Raw genomic sequence first — 13,525 nt, 5'->3', positions numbered from 1 at the left:
TAGTGAAAAAATGTAGAAGTTGCGGTGAAGAAGTGTAGAGAAGAAATGTAGAAGTTGTAGTGAAGAAGTGTTATTTATAGTGTTGGTGAGTGAGAGTAGTAGTAAATAGTGTCGGTGTATATGTTCACCATTTTTTAAGAAGACATTTGTTGAATCTTATTCTTTATAGCAACAAGAGAATTCAATTTGCCTATCACTAATTTAAAATGTTCTTCCCGGCCTTGAAATTTCTCAGAAAAATATGAGGTTCATGTTAAATAGGTCATTTTTATAAGAAACACTTTGGAAAAAAAATTGGTCCTTTTTATAAGAAATTTTGACCAATTTTCAAATGTTTTAAATGTTTAATTTCACTTATGCCCTTATTTATTAAAATAAGTAAATTAGTTGAATCAAGAGTAATTAAATAAGGGTATACATGAAATAAATTTAAATTTAAAAGAGTATTAAATGAAAATAACTATGTACATTATAAAAGTGTGTTTTCTTGGGTATACATGTATTTTCTTGGTCCGTGTGATTTTTTCAAAGTGTTCATTATAAAAAGGACGAGAGTAAATAGTTATCAACAACATTAAAAGAAAATGTCATTTCTTATAATAGAGTGAAGAAACTCAAAGAGGAAAAATAAAATGAAGTGAGAAATGAAAATATCATATTTCTCGATTCAAAAATGGTAAACATATACAAATCAAACATATACAACTAATTTAATTTGCCTTTTCAAAAAAAATAAAAATAAAAAATCAACTAACTTATTTACTACTACTCTCACTCACCCACACTATAAATAACACTTTTTCTGTATACTTCTTCAATACTACCTCTACTTTTTTCAAAAAGTAGGGTATTGCAGCACTTTTATTTATGATATGATAGGGATACTTGGAATAAAAAATCACCATAGGTCTTTATTATTTTGTTTTTTTTATATATATCAAAAATAAAAATAAAAAAACTCCCGGACCTGTTATCGTTCCCGCGAATTTCAACGTTACAACCACTCGTTTTCTTTCCACTTTCTCTCATCTTCCCAATTTTTCGTTGCCTTCTTCTCTTTCTGCAACAAAAATGGCGCACAAATTCTCACCACATTTGAATCACACTTCTCTCCTCGAAAACCCCAACCTCATTTCACATTCAAACCGCCATTTACCTCTTCAGTTCCTTGCACCTTCCCTTTTCAAGAACAACGCAACTATCCATTCAACAAACAAATCCATTGCATCATCGAAGCACCGTCGATTCGGGTTCCTAACAGCACGCGTAGCTCAAAACCACGAATTCACAGATCAATTTGAAGAAAAAGACAAAATCAGTGAGGGTTTTGAAGAAGAAATAGAAGTGAAGGAATTGATTGAGCAGAGTATATGGATTCAGATGAAGGAAATTGTTTTGTTTACTGGACCTGCAATTGGACTTTGGTTATGTGGACCGTTGATGAGTCTAATCGATACTGCGGTTGTTGGTCAAGGAAGTTCAATTGAACTAGCTGCTTTAGGTATTTTTTTTAATCGCATTTACTGTTTAATTATTGAAATTGCGCAATAATGTATGATGCATATGAATTTCGTTTCCATGTGCAGGTCCTGCTACTGTTTTTTGTGATTATTTGAGCTACTTGTTCATGTTTTTGTCGATTGCTACTTCAAATATGGTTGCTACTGCACTTGCTAAACAGGTTAGTTTTTCCCCCTTTTTTATTGGATAGAAAATGTTGATGAATATGTATTTGTGAACTGATAGTTGTGTGAGTGGTTAGTTTTACATTGGTTGTGAATGAGCTAAATCGATGATATACTACAATACAAGGTGATACGGTAGGTTTTGGTGGTGCGTAGTTTTGGTCTTTTGTTGATCCTTATTATTAACTAGTTGTTGGTCCCTGTGCTTCATGGATTCTCCAACAAGCGGTATTGGATCCGAGTTAACTTGATGGGAGAGTGAGAGTAGATCCTTGTATCAAAAGTCTTTCTGACAATGGAATTGGGGGGTGTGCTTTATGGTTTAAGTATAGTGATGTGAGAGATTTAAAATGGGTGTGAAGATTGTTAGAATTCAAGTCAGTGGTTAGTCTTATATTGACTAGGAATTGACCAAATGACAATTATATAAGAGATGTGACCTATATATACCGGAGAATGACAGAAGCGGAGGATAATATATAAAATAATGTATGAACAGGTGCATGTATTGCTACAATGAAATTGTGTGAACACACAGAAGACCCGTAAACTTTTAGGCATTATTGTTATGTATCACATCCACGACTTTATGTGCACAATTTTTACGATTTACTGCACTGCCTTTGATTAATAAGTATGTTTCTGTAGGATAGGGAGGAAGTGCAGCATAACATATCTGTCTTGCTTTTTATTGGGTTAACATGTGGTTTGGTGATGCTTTTGTTCACAAGATTATTTGGTGCAACAACGCTTGCAGGTATTGAAAATGAGAGCTTTGTCCAGTTGTGTCACTTTTTTGGGATAATAGTAATTAACTAATGCATAAATGGTAACAGAGCCAACCCCGTGTGACTAATTTTTATATTTATGCCTATTAACCAATGCATAAATGGTAACAGAGCCAACCCTGTGTGATTAATTTTTATATTTATGCCTTTTGTAGCTTTTACTGGACCGAAGAATGTACATTTAGTACCCGCAGCTGATACATATCTCCAGGTTTTTTTCCTGATTACTATCCTTCAATTTAAATTAAGATTGTAATTGATGTTTTTAAAATTCAAGAAAACATAAAACAATTTATGGCGAGAAATGAGCAATTTCAATTTTCATTTCTTTTAATAGGGAAAAAAAATTCCATGGCAACATTTCTTTTAATAAAGTATACAACCTTTTCTTTACCAAAAAAAAAGAAAAAGTATACAACCTTTCAATAAGATTCTGTTTTTGTTTCTTCATTATTTACATATTGAAATTAATGAATCATCCTCTCTGCTTGATTTAGTCACACTGAATTTCTTTTGGTGTTAGATTCGAGGGTTGGCATGGCCTTGTTTACTTGTTGGATCAGTTGCTCAAAGTGCAAGGTGCAAATATACTATTTATTTCTCGTGTGACTTTCTAAAATGGGTTGTTGCATTGTTCAAATAAAACGGGTTGTTGCAATTTACAAAACTTTATGTCAAATATGAGATTCTGTTCTCCACATTCTATTTTAGTTTATATCAATTCTTTCGAAACGCTGTTCAAATTTGGTGATAAAGTTCGTCTTAATAGTTGCTCAGATATATTTGGCTCAATTTTTGCTCGCTTTGACATTTCTCCGGTACCAAGGCTCCCTTGGTCACTCAATACTCGTTGCTCTATGTTGATGATATACATCATTTGCTTCTTATATTTAAATTAACATGTGAATTATCCTCTCTCTGCGCTTAGTACCTAAATTGTTATTTGAACTGTCTGAGCAAAGTGTTATTTAACCTGAGAAGAGTTTAATGTAAAATTTAGTTGACTGTTTGCTTTTTGTGATTTAAAAGTTACTAATTTATAACGATTAGGTTCTCATTTAATTCATATTTCTTTCTCGCAGTCTTGGTATGAAAGATTCTTGGGGACCTTTGAAGGCTTTGGTTGCTGCCAGTATTATAAATGGAATTGGTGATATAATTCTGTGCCGATACTACAACTATGGGATTGCTGGGGCTGCATGGGCTACATTGGCATCACAAGTATGCTGAACAAACTCATATGCATCATGTCATAATTCGTAAATAAGTAATTATAGTGTAGGCACATATCATATAACTATTATCTTTTTTGTATTTGGGTTACTAATCAAGCCCATGAATTAGAGCTTATTCTATATATTCATATTAGTGTTTGTATTTACAAAAATTTATTAATACTTCAGAATATTTTCCACACATCATGATTATTTAATGGTATCGTATATTTTTGCCTATTTTCAATGCACTAAATTAATCAATGTGCACTGCTTTTGCACCCCCCCTTCCTGTATTCAGGTTGTTGCTGCATATATGATGAGCCAAACTCTAATCGAGAAGGGATACAATGCATTTGCTTTCTCCATTCCTTCAGGGAAGGAATTTTTGTCAATACTTAGTCTTTCTGCTCCCGTATTTGTAACATTTACGTTAAAGGTTGGATAATGTATTTTGCTATATTTGTGGCTCTTTATCTCGAGTAGTAACCTTTAAATATAACTGGATGTTCTAATGTGTAGGTGGCTTTCTACTCTCTGCTTATATATTTTGCTACATCAATGAGTACACATAAAATGGCTGCTCACCAAGTTAGTTTTATTCCTTTCTTGTATTTTACAACTATTCATTTGCTGTCTATCTGCGCATTTTCTGAACACCAAACTCACGAACATTGATAACTCAACTCTTATGTTAGGTTATACTTCAAATCTACAATTTATGCACAATATGTGGTGAACCTCTCTCCCAAACTGCTCAATCATTTATGCCTGAGTTTATGTATGGAGTGAATAGGAGTTTGGCAAAGGTTAGTGATACTCATTCACTGATTTCAAAAGATCTCTCCTCCAACCTGATATATACAGTATCCGCTTTAGAGCTCTCTTTTGTGCTCAGTTGAATTTCATATTATATATAGGAGGATCATATTTCTTGTTTGTTTGAAGGGTAGTTTTGAACAATGATAGCATGTTCTCCTTACCAATTCATATTGTAGATTCTCTCCATATATTGCTATGTATATTCAAAAGTTCCCTCAGTTTATATTATCTTGACAGGCTCGGTCGCTTCTAAGGTCTCTTTTAACTATTGGAGCTGTACTTGGGCTGCTTTTTGGGACTGTTGGAACATTTGTTCCTTGGTTATTCCCCTACATGTTTACACCTGATCAGATGGTCATCCAGGAGGTCAGTTCTTGAATGTTTAAATATTTGTTCAAAATATTTCATTATCGCCTTTGTCTAATTTGTTCTTGAATGTTTAAATAACTATAAGTTTGGAATTAAGGCTTATGTTAGAGGTTAAATTGTTTTTCTTATTATGCAGATGCATAGGATCCTGATTCCGTACTTTTTAGCGCTAGTGGTGACACCTGCAACTGTCAGCCTGGAGGGAACATTGCTGGTACGCTCATGTTAGATTAGAATATTTGGATTTTTATTATTTAAGGGGTTTTCTTATTCAGTTGGATCTGTACTCGTTGTACTATACCATTATCTGACCTAGATATTTTGCATACAAATGACTGTCAAAAACCATGCCTGTTGAAAAGCCTAATCTGTTTCGCATAGGTTCCATAGTGATTTTATATCTTTTTACTAGTTTCATTATGAAATAGCCTTTGCACTTGAGGCACTAAAAAAAGCATAAGCCTACTTAACTATTTGGTAGCTCTGGATCTTACTCTTAACTATTTGGTAGCTCTGGATCTAACTCTTAACTATTTGGTAACTCTACATCATGTCCGAGATCAATACTCCTAAAACATCATATTGTTATCAAAGATAACAGGGAAGGAGTATTAGATTTCTGTTTTACAAAGATATATCTCCTATTATACGATGTTATTAATATTCTATGTTTTCCATTATTTCCCTTTAATTTCAACAGTCCGGTTCAACTTGTCTATAATAAATTGTAAAGAATATATCAATACTAACTGCTTATCGCATACTTACTCATCTAGGATGTTTAAGGACTTCCATTATTTCCCTTTTTGGTGGTGTAGTTTGGAGGCGTGTTCCGTTTGTTGTAATAGTGGTGCAAGTATACGAATGTGAGAGACTCACACTTGAGAGGGAGATTGTTGGGTTCAAGTGTCGGTGGTTCGTCCCACATCGACTATGAATGGACTAAATGTTTCATATATAATAGAGATGACTTATGTATCCAATGCAATAAGATTTTTTGTGGAGATGTGGTGTCTCGATAACTTGCTTGTCCTGGATCATTGGCCTGTTGTAGATCCTGGTGCTTTCCGGATTCCCCAATAGTCGTGACAATTTAATATATTTATCCAGCTTGCTTCTTTTTACTACTCATTCAAAGAAAGGCAACTGAATGCATTATATAATAAGTGTTATTATTTTAAGGTTGTAAGTTAATTGTGTATATTTGCTTATGCAGGCTGGACGTGATCTAAGATTTTTAAGTTTGTCAATGACTGGATGCTTTTGTTTGAATGCTCTAGTATTATTGGTACCATCTTTTAATTCCCTTGGCTTGCTGGTGTACATAGTAATATTGCTTGACCAAGTTTTCTGTAACACACAATTTACCTCAATGCAGATCCTATCTAGTAAATTTGGTTTGCAAGGCTGTTGGTTTGCCCTTGCTGGATTTCAATGGGTAAGACTCGGACCTAGAATTTATATGCAGTGCTAGTATTATTTCATCAATAAACATATTCTAACAGAGAAATATTGTGTCTGTTACTTAGGCTCGGTTTTCAATGGCCCTTCTGCGCCTTCTATCTCCCAATGGCGTTTTATACTCGGAAGATATAAGCCAGAATGAGTTGCAAAATTTGAAGACTGCATAGTTTTGGAGCTACATTTTAATTTTATTAGTTCATGATACATTATACAAATAGAAGCATGTTGTCTGCTACCTGCAAATCTTGTTAGATACGTTACAAAATAGGCATTCATTTCAACAATATCGATATAAATCAGTGCAGGGAAACTACTGGTGCTGAGTTGTATCGGATACCAAGCGGGGAAATGGGGAATGTGATGTGGGAAAATTGAACCCACCGCCCTGAACATATCTTCTTTGTGATCAAGGTAATTGGCAAACCTTTCTATTTTTATGGTGGCTTTTGACACAAATCAATGTTAAATTTGTCCCTGATAGTTTTATATTTTTTTTATAAATTGTCATGATAATTCATTTACTAGTTTTTTAATATGTGGAAACCTTAAGACCTACGGTCATTTAGAAATAGGTGAGAATAAAGATGTTCTCATTCTTAAAATTTTGAGTATAAAATTTACATCCCTAGGTAGGGATGTCTTGCACTTATAAATCCATTTTTAGGCTATTTCTCATGCAATGTGAGACTCTTAATACTTTACATTTATTAGAAATGGAAGCATTTTTCCACAGGTGTGCATGCTCATGTTGGACTAGTTTTGGTACAATATATTACCCAATTTAATCAAATTTCGTCTACTGGGTTACACCAAAATCCACAATGTCAAATTTGAACCAACTCACTCATGTGATGAGTGTATTTATTCGGCCGGGTGTTTGCTTCCATACAAATACATTGAAATTAAAATACAAATTATATTAGTAAAAAAAGTGTAACTCAATTATCAATTTAAATACAAAAGAGAGTTTAATTTCATTTTATGCAATGATATTTTTTTGCATAAAAAACAGTTTTCTACTTAAAATACTAGTTAAATATACAAATTTTGTACTATGCATTATTTTTATTTTTCTTAATTCTCTCTTATTCAAAAAGTGAAAGACTAGGTTCAGAAAATGTTAAATTAAAAATAGACAAAAGTCATTCCTAATCATTGTCGGGGCTATATTCTAATGTGTCAATATCTCCAAATAAACACACTTTTCTACATATGGGATAGACAAAGATCAAACATCTTAACAAATCAGAATATTTACGGATCTTATCACAAAATGATGATCCTCCAATAATTGTTCATAGGCACGTGATTAAACACAATTAGTTTTAAAATTAAGAGTTTAACGACTATACACCAACTCTGTAGGCCTATTTCTTAACCATTTTTTAAAAATAACTACCAAATATTTTATCACTGGATATTCCTTTCATCTCAAACTATTCATTCAAGATTGATGATGGTAAATGATTAGCACCGGACATATGTAATCCAATTCAATTATTAATTAGCTTTTGAAATCACACCACTAACACAAAAGACCAACAATAATTGAATTCCATTTCCAACTGTTCATTATCGCTCACACTATAAATTGACTCTTCCCGTTTTCCTTAGGTCACATGTTAACAAAACCATTTCTTTAAATAGCAAATATCAATTCATACTTACTCCTCTTATCTGTATTGCAATTTGCAAACTAGACTTTTTCTTCCTCACACACGTTGATCACAAAAACTGTTTTCCTTTCCCTTCCAAAATGACACTCAAACTCTCACTACACTTTCATCACACCTCTCCCCTCAAAATCTTCAACTTCACATCACCTTCTCACTTACCTCTCCGCCGTTTCCACGTAACTAATTCCCTTCTTAACGACACTGTTACTATTTCTTCAAACTTAGTCTTCGCGGCATCAAAACATCCTCGCATTGGGATTTTAACCACTTGCGTAGTTGGAAGTCATGAACAAAATGGCGAATCCGAAGATGAAGACTGTTGTGAAGAAATGTGCGAGATAAAAGAACTATCTGAGCAGAGTGTGTGGAATCAGATGAAGGAAATTGTGAAGTTTACTGGACCAGCTATCGGGTTATGGTTATGTGATCCACTCATGAGTCTCATTGATACCGCAGTTGTTGGTCAGGGAAGTTCAACTGAGCTAGCTGCTTTAGGTATCCAACACACAAAAAACAGTTATTGTACTTCTAAATTGCAACTTATGTAGCACTCACTTCATATCGAATATTTAACGCGTCTCTGATGTCCATACCAACTCGGTGTCTACGTGCCTGCATCATGTCTAGTTCATTGCTTCATCAGTTGAAAGTTATTTTAAAAAAATTACAATAACTAAAAAAAAAAATTGCTAGAAAATGTAATAATTTCAGTAAAAAGATATACAGCGAATCCTTAACAACACTCAATGTGATTTTCATTTCCCACAAGCAGGTCCTGCAACAGTTGTTTGTGATTACATGACCTTAACTTTCATGTTTCTGTCGGTTGTTACATCCAATATAATTGCTACTGCCCTTGCTAAACAGGTTAGTTTCTTCTATCTGTTCTAACTAAGAACAATATTTTCTTAATAACATATGGCAGAATTTTATTACCATCATTTTTTCCACATATGCACTTTTGTAAAATATCTTTACTGGTTTTTTTATAAAAAAAATTGGATTAGAAAGATGTATACTTATTTGTGAATTCACATAAGGGTAAGTTAAAAGATGTAAACTCTAACTAAGTCTAAACAACTGTTCCTATGTCTAAATAACTCTGCCTCTTTGACTATATCTACCGTATCACTTAAGTAAAGTTTTTGGTATTATTGTTTCATATCAATGAACATGTCTACGCCACATTTAAAGGAATTGCTTCATGAGTGAACATGTTTTTTGTAGGATAGAGAGGATGTGCAGCATCACTTGTCTATCCTGCTTTTTATTGGGTTGGCTTGTGGCTTGGTGATGCTTTTGTCTACAAAGTTATTCGGTGCAGCAACACTTTCCGGTATTCATAATCTTGTTACTGATTGGAGTGCTTTAGGGCAAGGACAACAAAGATAATCTTGTCACTGATTAATTTTCTGATTATATTATGTCTTTATCAGCTTTTACTGGGCCAAAGAATGCACATGTAGTACCTGCAGCTAATACTTATGTGCAGGTAATTTATCTTCTAATTTTATACACATTGATTTAATCAAAGACTGTAACTTGCAAGTAATGCCTTATAATCTCACGAAATTATACTACATTTTATGGAGGGAAGGAAATGGAAGTAGGTTCCATTTTTTGTTCTTGTAACATTAAATAAAGGTTATATGACAACATTTTCTAACCAAGGAATACAAGCTTGATTGAAAATCAGATTCTGCTTTTGTCTCCTTAGTATTTACTATTTATATATATCTTGAACATGATCCAGCAAAGGAAACATCATCTGCTTGATTTAGTTATATTGAGTTTTTCTTTTTGGTGTTAGATTCGAGCCTTGTCGTGGCCTGCTTTACTTGTTGGATGGGTGGCTCAGAGTGCAAGGTGCAAATATGCTATTTATTTCACATGTATGATTTTCTGAAGGGAATGGCTGCAAATTGAAATGTCAAATATGAGATAATGCCTTATACATTCTAATTTTGTGTTTCTCGGTTCTCTATATCCATTGCGTTGAAATGTGGTTCGATTTGGTTAATTTGTCTTAGTATTCGCTAAAAAATTCTCGACTAAAATTTTATGCCCTTTGACATTTCTGAGACTTCTTTATGAATTTGTCAATACTACTTTCTTTATGCTTGTGATTTCTCATGCGTTTCTTATATTTATATGAAAGTGTGCATTATTTTCTCCCTACTTTTACTACTTAAAACTGTTCTTTAAGCAGTTTGGCAGCAGAGTTAAATGTAATGTTGGCATGCTTTATGATAACAAAAATGTTTTGTTTCCATTATATGGTGAAAAAACTGGTACTTAATTTGTTGGAATTCGAGCATTAGGTTCTAAATTATTCATTGTCTTTGTATTCACATTCTCTTTTGCAGTCTTGGTATGAAAGATTCATGGGGACCCTTAAAGGCTTTGGCTGCTGCAAGTATTATAAATGGAATTGGTGATATAATTTTGTGCAGCTTTTTAGGCTATGGTATTGCAGGGGCAGCATGGGCTACAATGGCATCACAAGTAAGTTGAGAAAACACTATACACATCATTATATTGTCATTGCATGATATATAGTTTCCTCTATTTTCGATGCGCTAACATAATTATATACTGCTTTTCCTCTTCCCTTTCTGTTTATAGGTTGTTGCTTCATATATGATGATTCAAACCCTAAATAAGAGGGGATACAATGCATATGCCTTCTCCGTTCCTTCATTGAAGGAATTTCGAACAATACTTGGTCTTGCTGCTCCTGTATATTTGACATCAATATCAAAGGTTGCATTAAGTATTTGATTATAGGGCTAATAGGTGTTTACCCCCTGGAATGTGGGCAAGTTTTGGTTTACCCCTGTAATATTTTTTTTTCGACTACCCCCTTGTAATGTGAAGATTTTGTCGTTTACCCCCCTCGTGGTATATGTTGACTTAAGATTCCACATAAGTGATGACATTGTATGGCCAGTGAGGGGAGTAATCCAAATTTCGCTAACATCACGGGAAAAAAAAGGAATCTTAAGCCCACATATTCAATGAGAGTGGTAAAGGACGACATCTTCACATTACAGGGGGGGTAATCGAAAAGAAATAAATACATTACAGGGGTAAACCAAAACTCGCGCACATTGTAAGGGGTAAACACCTATTAACCCTTGATTATATTTGTGGAGTAGTCTAATCTTTTAATATAAATTTGAAGTTATGATGTTCAGGTGGCTTTCTTTTCTCTACTTATATACATTGCTACATCAATCGGTACACAAACAATGGCCGCTCATCAAGTTTGTTTCCATTTTTTCACTTATTGTGAAACTTTATTCTCTTGCTTTCTATCTGCTCATATTTAGAACACCAAATTCATGGTCAGTGATAACTTAACTCTTACTTCAGGTCATGATTCAAATCTACATGGCGTGTACAGTGTGGGGCGAACCTCTCTGCCAAACAGCACAATCATTTATGCCTGAGTTAATGTATGGAGTAAATAAGAATTTGGCAAAGGTTAATGTTACTCATTCGCAATATCACAAATCACTATTGACAAAACTTGTCCTTGAATTGTTAAGATCTCTGAATATTTGTAATATCCACAGGCCCGATTGCTACTAAGGTCACTAGTGATTATCGGAGCTATACTTGGATTGTTGTTAGGGATTATTGGAACATCTCTTCTTTGGTTATTCCCATACATATTTACATCTGATCAGATGGTCATCCAGAAGGTCAGTCCTCTCATTTTCAAATTTAACTTCGCAATCTTTCAATATCTTCCTTGTCTATTTTGTGTGACAAGATATATAGATGTAAAAGCCGATAGTTGTTAAATTAAATTAAGGCCTAAGTTAGTAATTAACTTTTATATTTATGATCATGCAGATGCATAGGACACTGATTCCGTTCTTTGTTGCACTAGCTGTGACACCCTCTACTCGCAGCCTGGAGGGAACATTGCTGGTATGTTTCTGTTAGAATATTCAGAATCTAATTGTCTAAGGAATTTTGATATTTTGGTAGTTTGTAAATTGCTCATTTGATTATGCAGGCAGGACAGGATTTAAGATTTTTTAGCTTGTCAACATGTGGATGCTTTTTTCTGGCTGCTCTATTATTATTGGTAACAACTATTTAGCTATTTTCTGGTATCTATACTAATATTGCTTGAACTATTGTGTATTTGTGTTGTAACTTGGAACACTAACTAAAACCGAATTCATATTGATGCCAGATCTTTAGTAGATATGGTTTGCAAGGATGTTGGTTTACCCTAGCTGGATTTCAGTGGGTAAGACTCTGATCTAATATAGCTTAAAAGATATGGTCATTATGGTTTCATTAAAATATTATGACATGTAATTCTTCAAAATGGTTATTAGGCTCGGTTTTCAGTGGCTCTTTTGCGCCTTGTTTCTCCTAACGGCATTTTATATTCGGGAGAGGCAAGTATAAACCAAAAGTTGAGGACCGTCTAGCTTCGAGGAAAAGTCATTTATAAATGCATATTCATGTAAACTTGGGAATTTGGTTCTGTGCACGTGATGCGGCAATTATCAAATAATGAAATTTAATGAGATTGTCTGAAATGCTTTGTCATGCCTTGCAACAACAGTCTCAAGATGTAGTTAGTGTTAGGAATCTTGATCCATACAGAGAAACCTCCATATTTAGGAAAAACAAAGATCACTGTCTTTGAACAATCAAATAGTGATCAACTACTATCCAAGGCCATTCAAACAAAGCATAGTTGTAATCTTATTCAAATTCTCGCGAATATCCTCCCCAAGATTGAGAAGTTTATCTTTATATGTCGTTTCATGAGCTTGTTTTCTTCTCACTTGGTTGCTCAATTACACAAATTTTCATGATGGTATGTTGAATAATATATTCAATATTATATTCTTCCTCTTTAGAAATATATAAAAATAACATATTTTATTTATACTAATATTAACGGTTACTTAAACATTTGTAGCATTTTTTTACATCTTATTTGGTCTAGTGGTGATTGGCTCTGAACTTGGTAGAGAAGACCACGATTCGATCTCCTGCAACTGCAATCGATAGGGGGTTGGAATCACTTGATGACAGAACTGACCCCGAACCAAATTAGACGGTCTAAAAGGTGGGATACTGGTAGTGGAAAAAAAATTAAATTGTATATCGATATCCACATAATATGTGTACTCGTACATATCCACGTGTACCAAAATGTTCACCATTTTCATAACCTGAACTTATATAAATAAGATGAAAAAAGACTTATGACAATTATCTAAGTTATTTTCATAAATGTCCAAAAAAAAACTCTGAAATTAGTTCTCTTGGATTAGTCGGTCCTAAGGCTGGATAACAAGTTTTAAAAAATAAAAAATTTATTTTCATAAATTCTTCTTAAAAGACAAGATTTATACGTAGAAGGATTGGATTCAAATATATCCTAATTTTTTTTTTTGTAAGGATAGGATAGTAGTAGATCAATTCAAACATATCCTAATTTTTTTTGGTAAATAAATAAATTTGGCTTA

At 33.5% G+C, this 13,525-nt stretch overlaps 2 protein-coding genes across 3 annotated transcripts; both read left to right on the top strand.

Annotated features, from left to right (window-relative positions):
• The first annotated feature begins 887 nt into the window (after positions 1–887).
• Positions 888–6,834, top strand: LOC123913345 (protein DETOXIFICATION 46, chloroplastic-like). The gene is made up of 14 exons (XM_045964061.1): positions 888–1,501; positions 1,587–1,681; positions 2,334–2,442; positions 2,629–2,684; positions 2,997–3,052; positions 3,556–3,694; positions 3,989–4,126; positions 4,210–4,278; positions 4,386–4,496; positions 4,747–4,875; positions 5,015–5,092; positions 6,095–6,166; positions 6,257–6,316; positions 6,408–6,834. The coding sequence occupies exons 1-14, from the start codon at positions 1,072–1,074 to the stop codon at positions 6,507–6,509; spliced, it is 1,644 nt and encodes a 547-aa protein (XP_045820017.1). The 5' UTR covers positions 888–1,071; the 3' UTR covers positions 6,510–6,834.
• Positions 6,618–12,834, top strand: LOC123913347 (protein DETOXIFICATION 46, chloroplastic-like). Of its 2 annotated transcripts, none has more exons than XM_045964064.1 (14): positions 6,618–6,753; positions 8,791–8,885; positions 9,246–9,354; positions 9,455–9,510; positions 9,829–9,884; positions 10,385–10,523; positions 10,644–10,781; positions 11,216–11,284; positions 11,394–11,504; positions 11,597–11,725; positions 11,880–11,957; positions 12,046–12,117; positions 12,229–12,285; positions 12,377–12,834. In XM_045964064.1, exons 2-14 carry the CDS (start codon positions 8,817–8,819, stop codon positions 12,470–12,472), a joined length of 1,179 nt encoding a protein of 392 aa, XP_045820020.1. In that variant the 5' UTR covers positions 6,618–6,753; positions 8,791–8,816; the 3' UTR covers positions 12,473–12,834. The 2 variants fall into 2 exon arrangements, with proteins under 2 accessions (XP_045820020.1, XP_045820019.1); XM_045964063.1 differs by lacking the exon at positions 6,618–6,753 and adding an exon at positions 7,886–8,513.
• The last annotated feature ends 691 nt before the right edge of the window (positions 12,835–13,525 follow it).

The sequence above is a fragment of the Trifolium pratense genome, linkage group LG3 (genome assembly GCF_020283565.1).
Source record: "Trifolium pratense cultivar HEN17-A07 linkage group LG3, ARS_RC_1.1, whole genome shotgun sequence".
NCBI classification, from domain to species: Eukaryota; Viridiplantae; Streptophyta; class Magnoliopsida; order Fabales; family Fabaceae; genus Trifolium; species Trifolium pratense.
Note: the sequence above shows the minus strand (reverse complement) of the source record. Positions and strands in the feature narration are given on the sequence as shown.

What these genes read in the sequence shown, in the direction of transcription:
- LOC123913347 (XM_045964063.1), top strand. Translation starts at nt 8,099, where the DNA reads ATGACACTCAAACTCTCACTACACTTTCATCACACCTCTCCCCTCAAA. An exon ending in AACTGAGCTAGCTGCTTTAG is followed by an intron (nt 8,514 to 8,790) that starts GTATCCAACACA and finishes TCCCACAAGCAG; the next exon opens with GTCCTGCAACAGTTGTTTGT. An exon ending in CGGTGCAGCAACACTTTCCG is followed by an intron (nt 9,355 to 9,454) that starts GTATTCATAATC and finishes TGTCTTTATCAG; the next exon opens with CTTTTACTGGGCCAAAGAAT.
- LOC123913345 (XM_045964061.1), top strand. Translation starts at nt 1,072, where the DNA reads ATGGCGCACAAATTCTCACCACATTTGAATCACACTTCTCTCCTCGAA. An exon ending in CAGCTGATACATATCTCCAG is followed by an intron (nt 2,685 to 2,996) that starts GTTTTTTTCCTG and finishes TTTTGGTGTTAG; the next exon opens with ATTCGAGGGTTGGCATGGCC. An exon ending in CCCTTGCTGGATTTCAATGG is followed by an intron (nt 6,317 to 6,407) that starts GTAAGACTCGGA and finishes TCTGTTACTTAG; the next exon opens with GCTCGGTTTTCAATGGCCCT.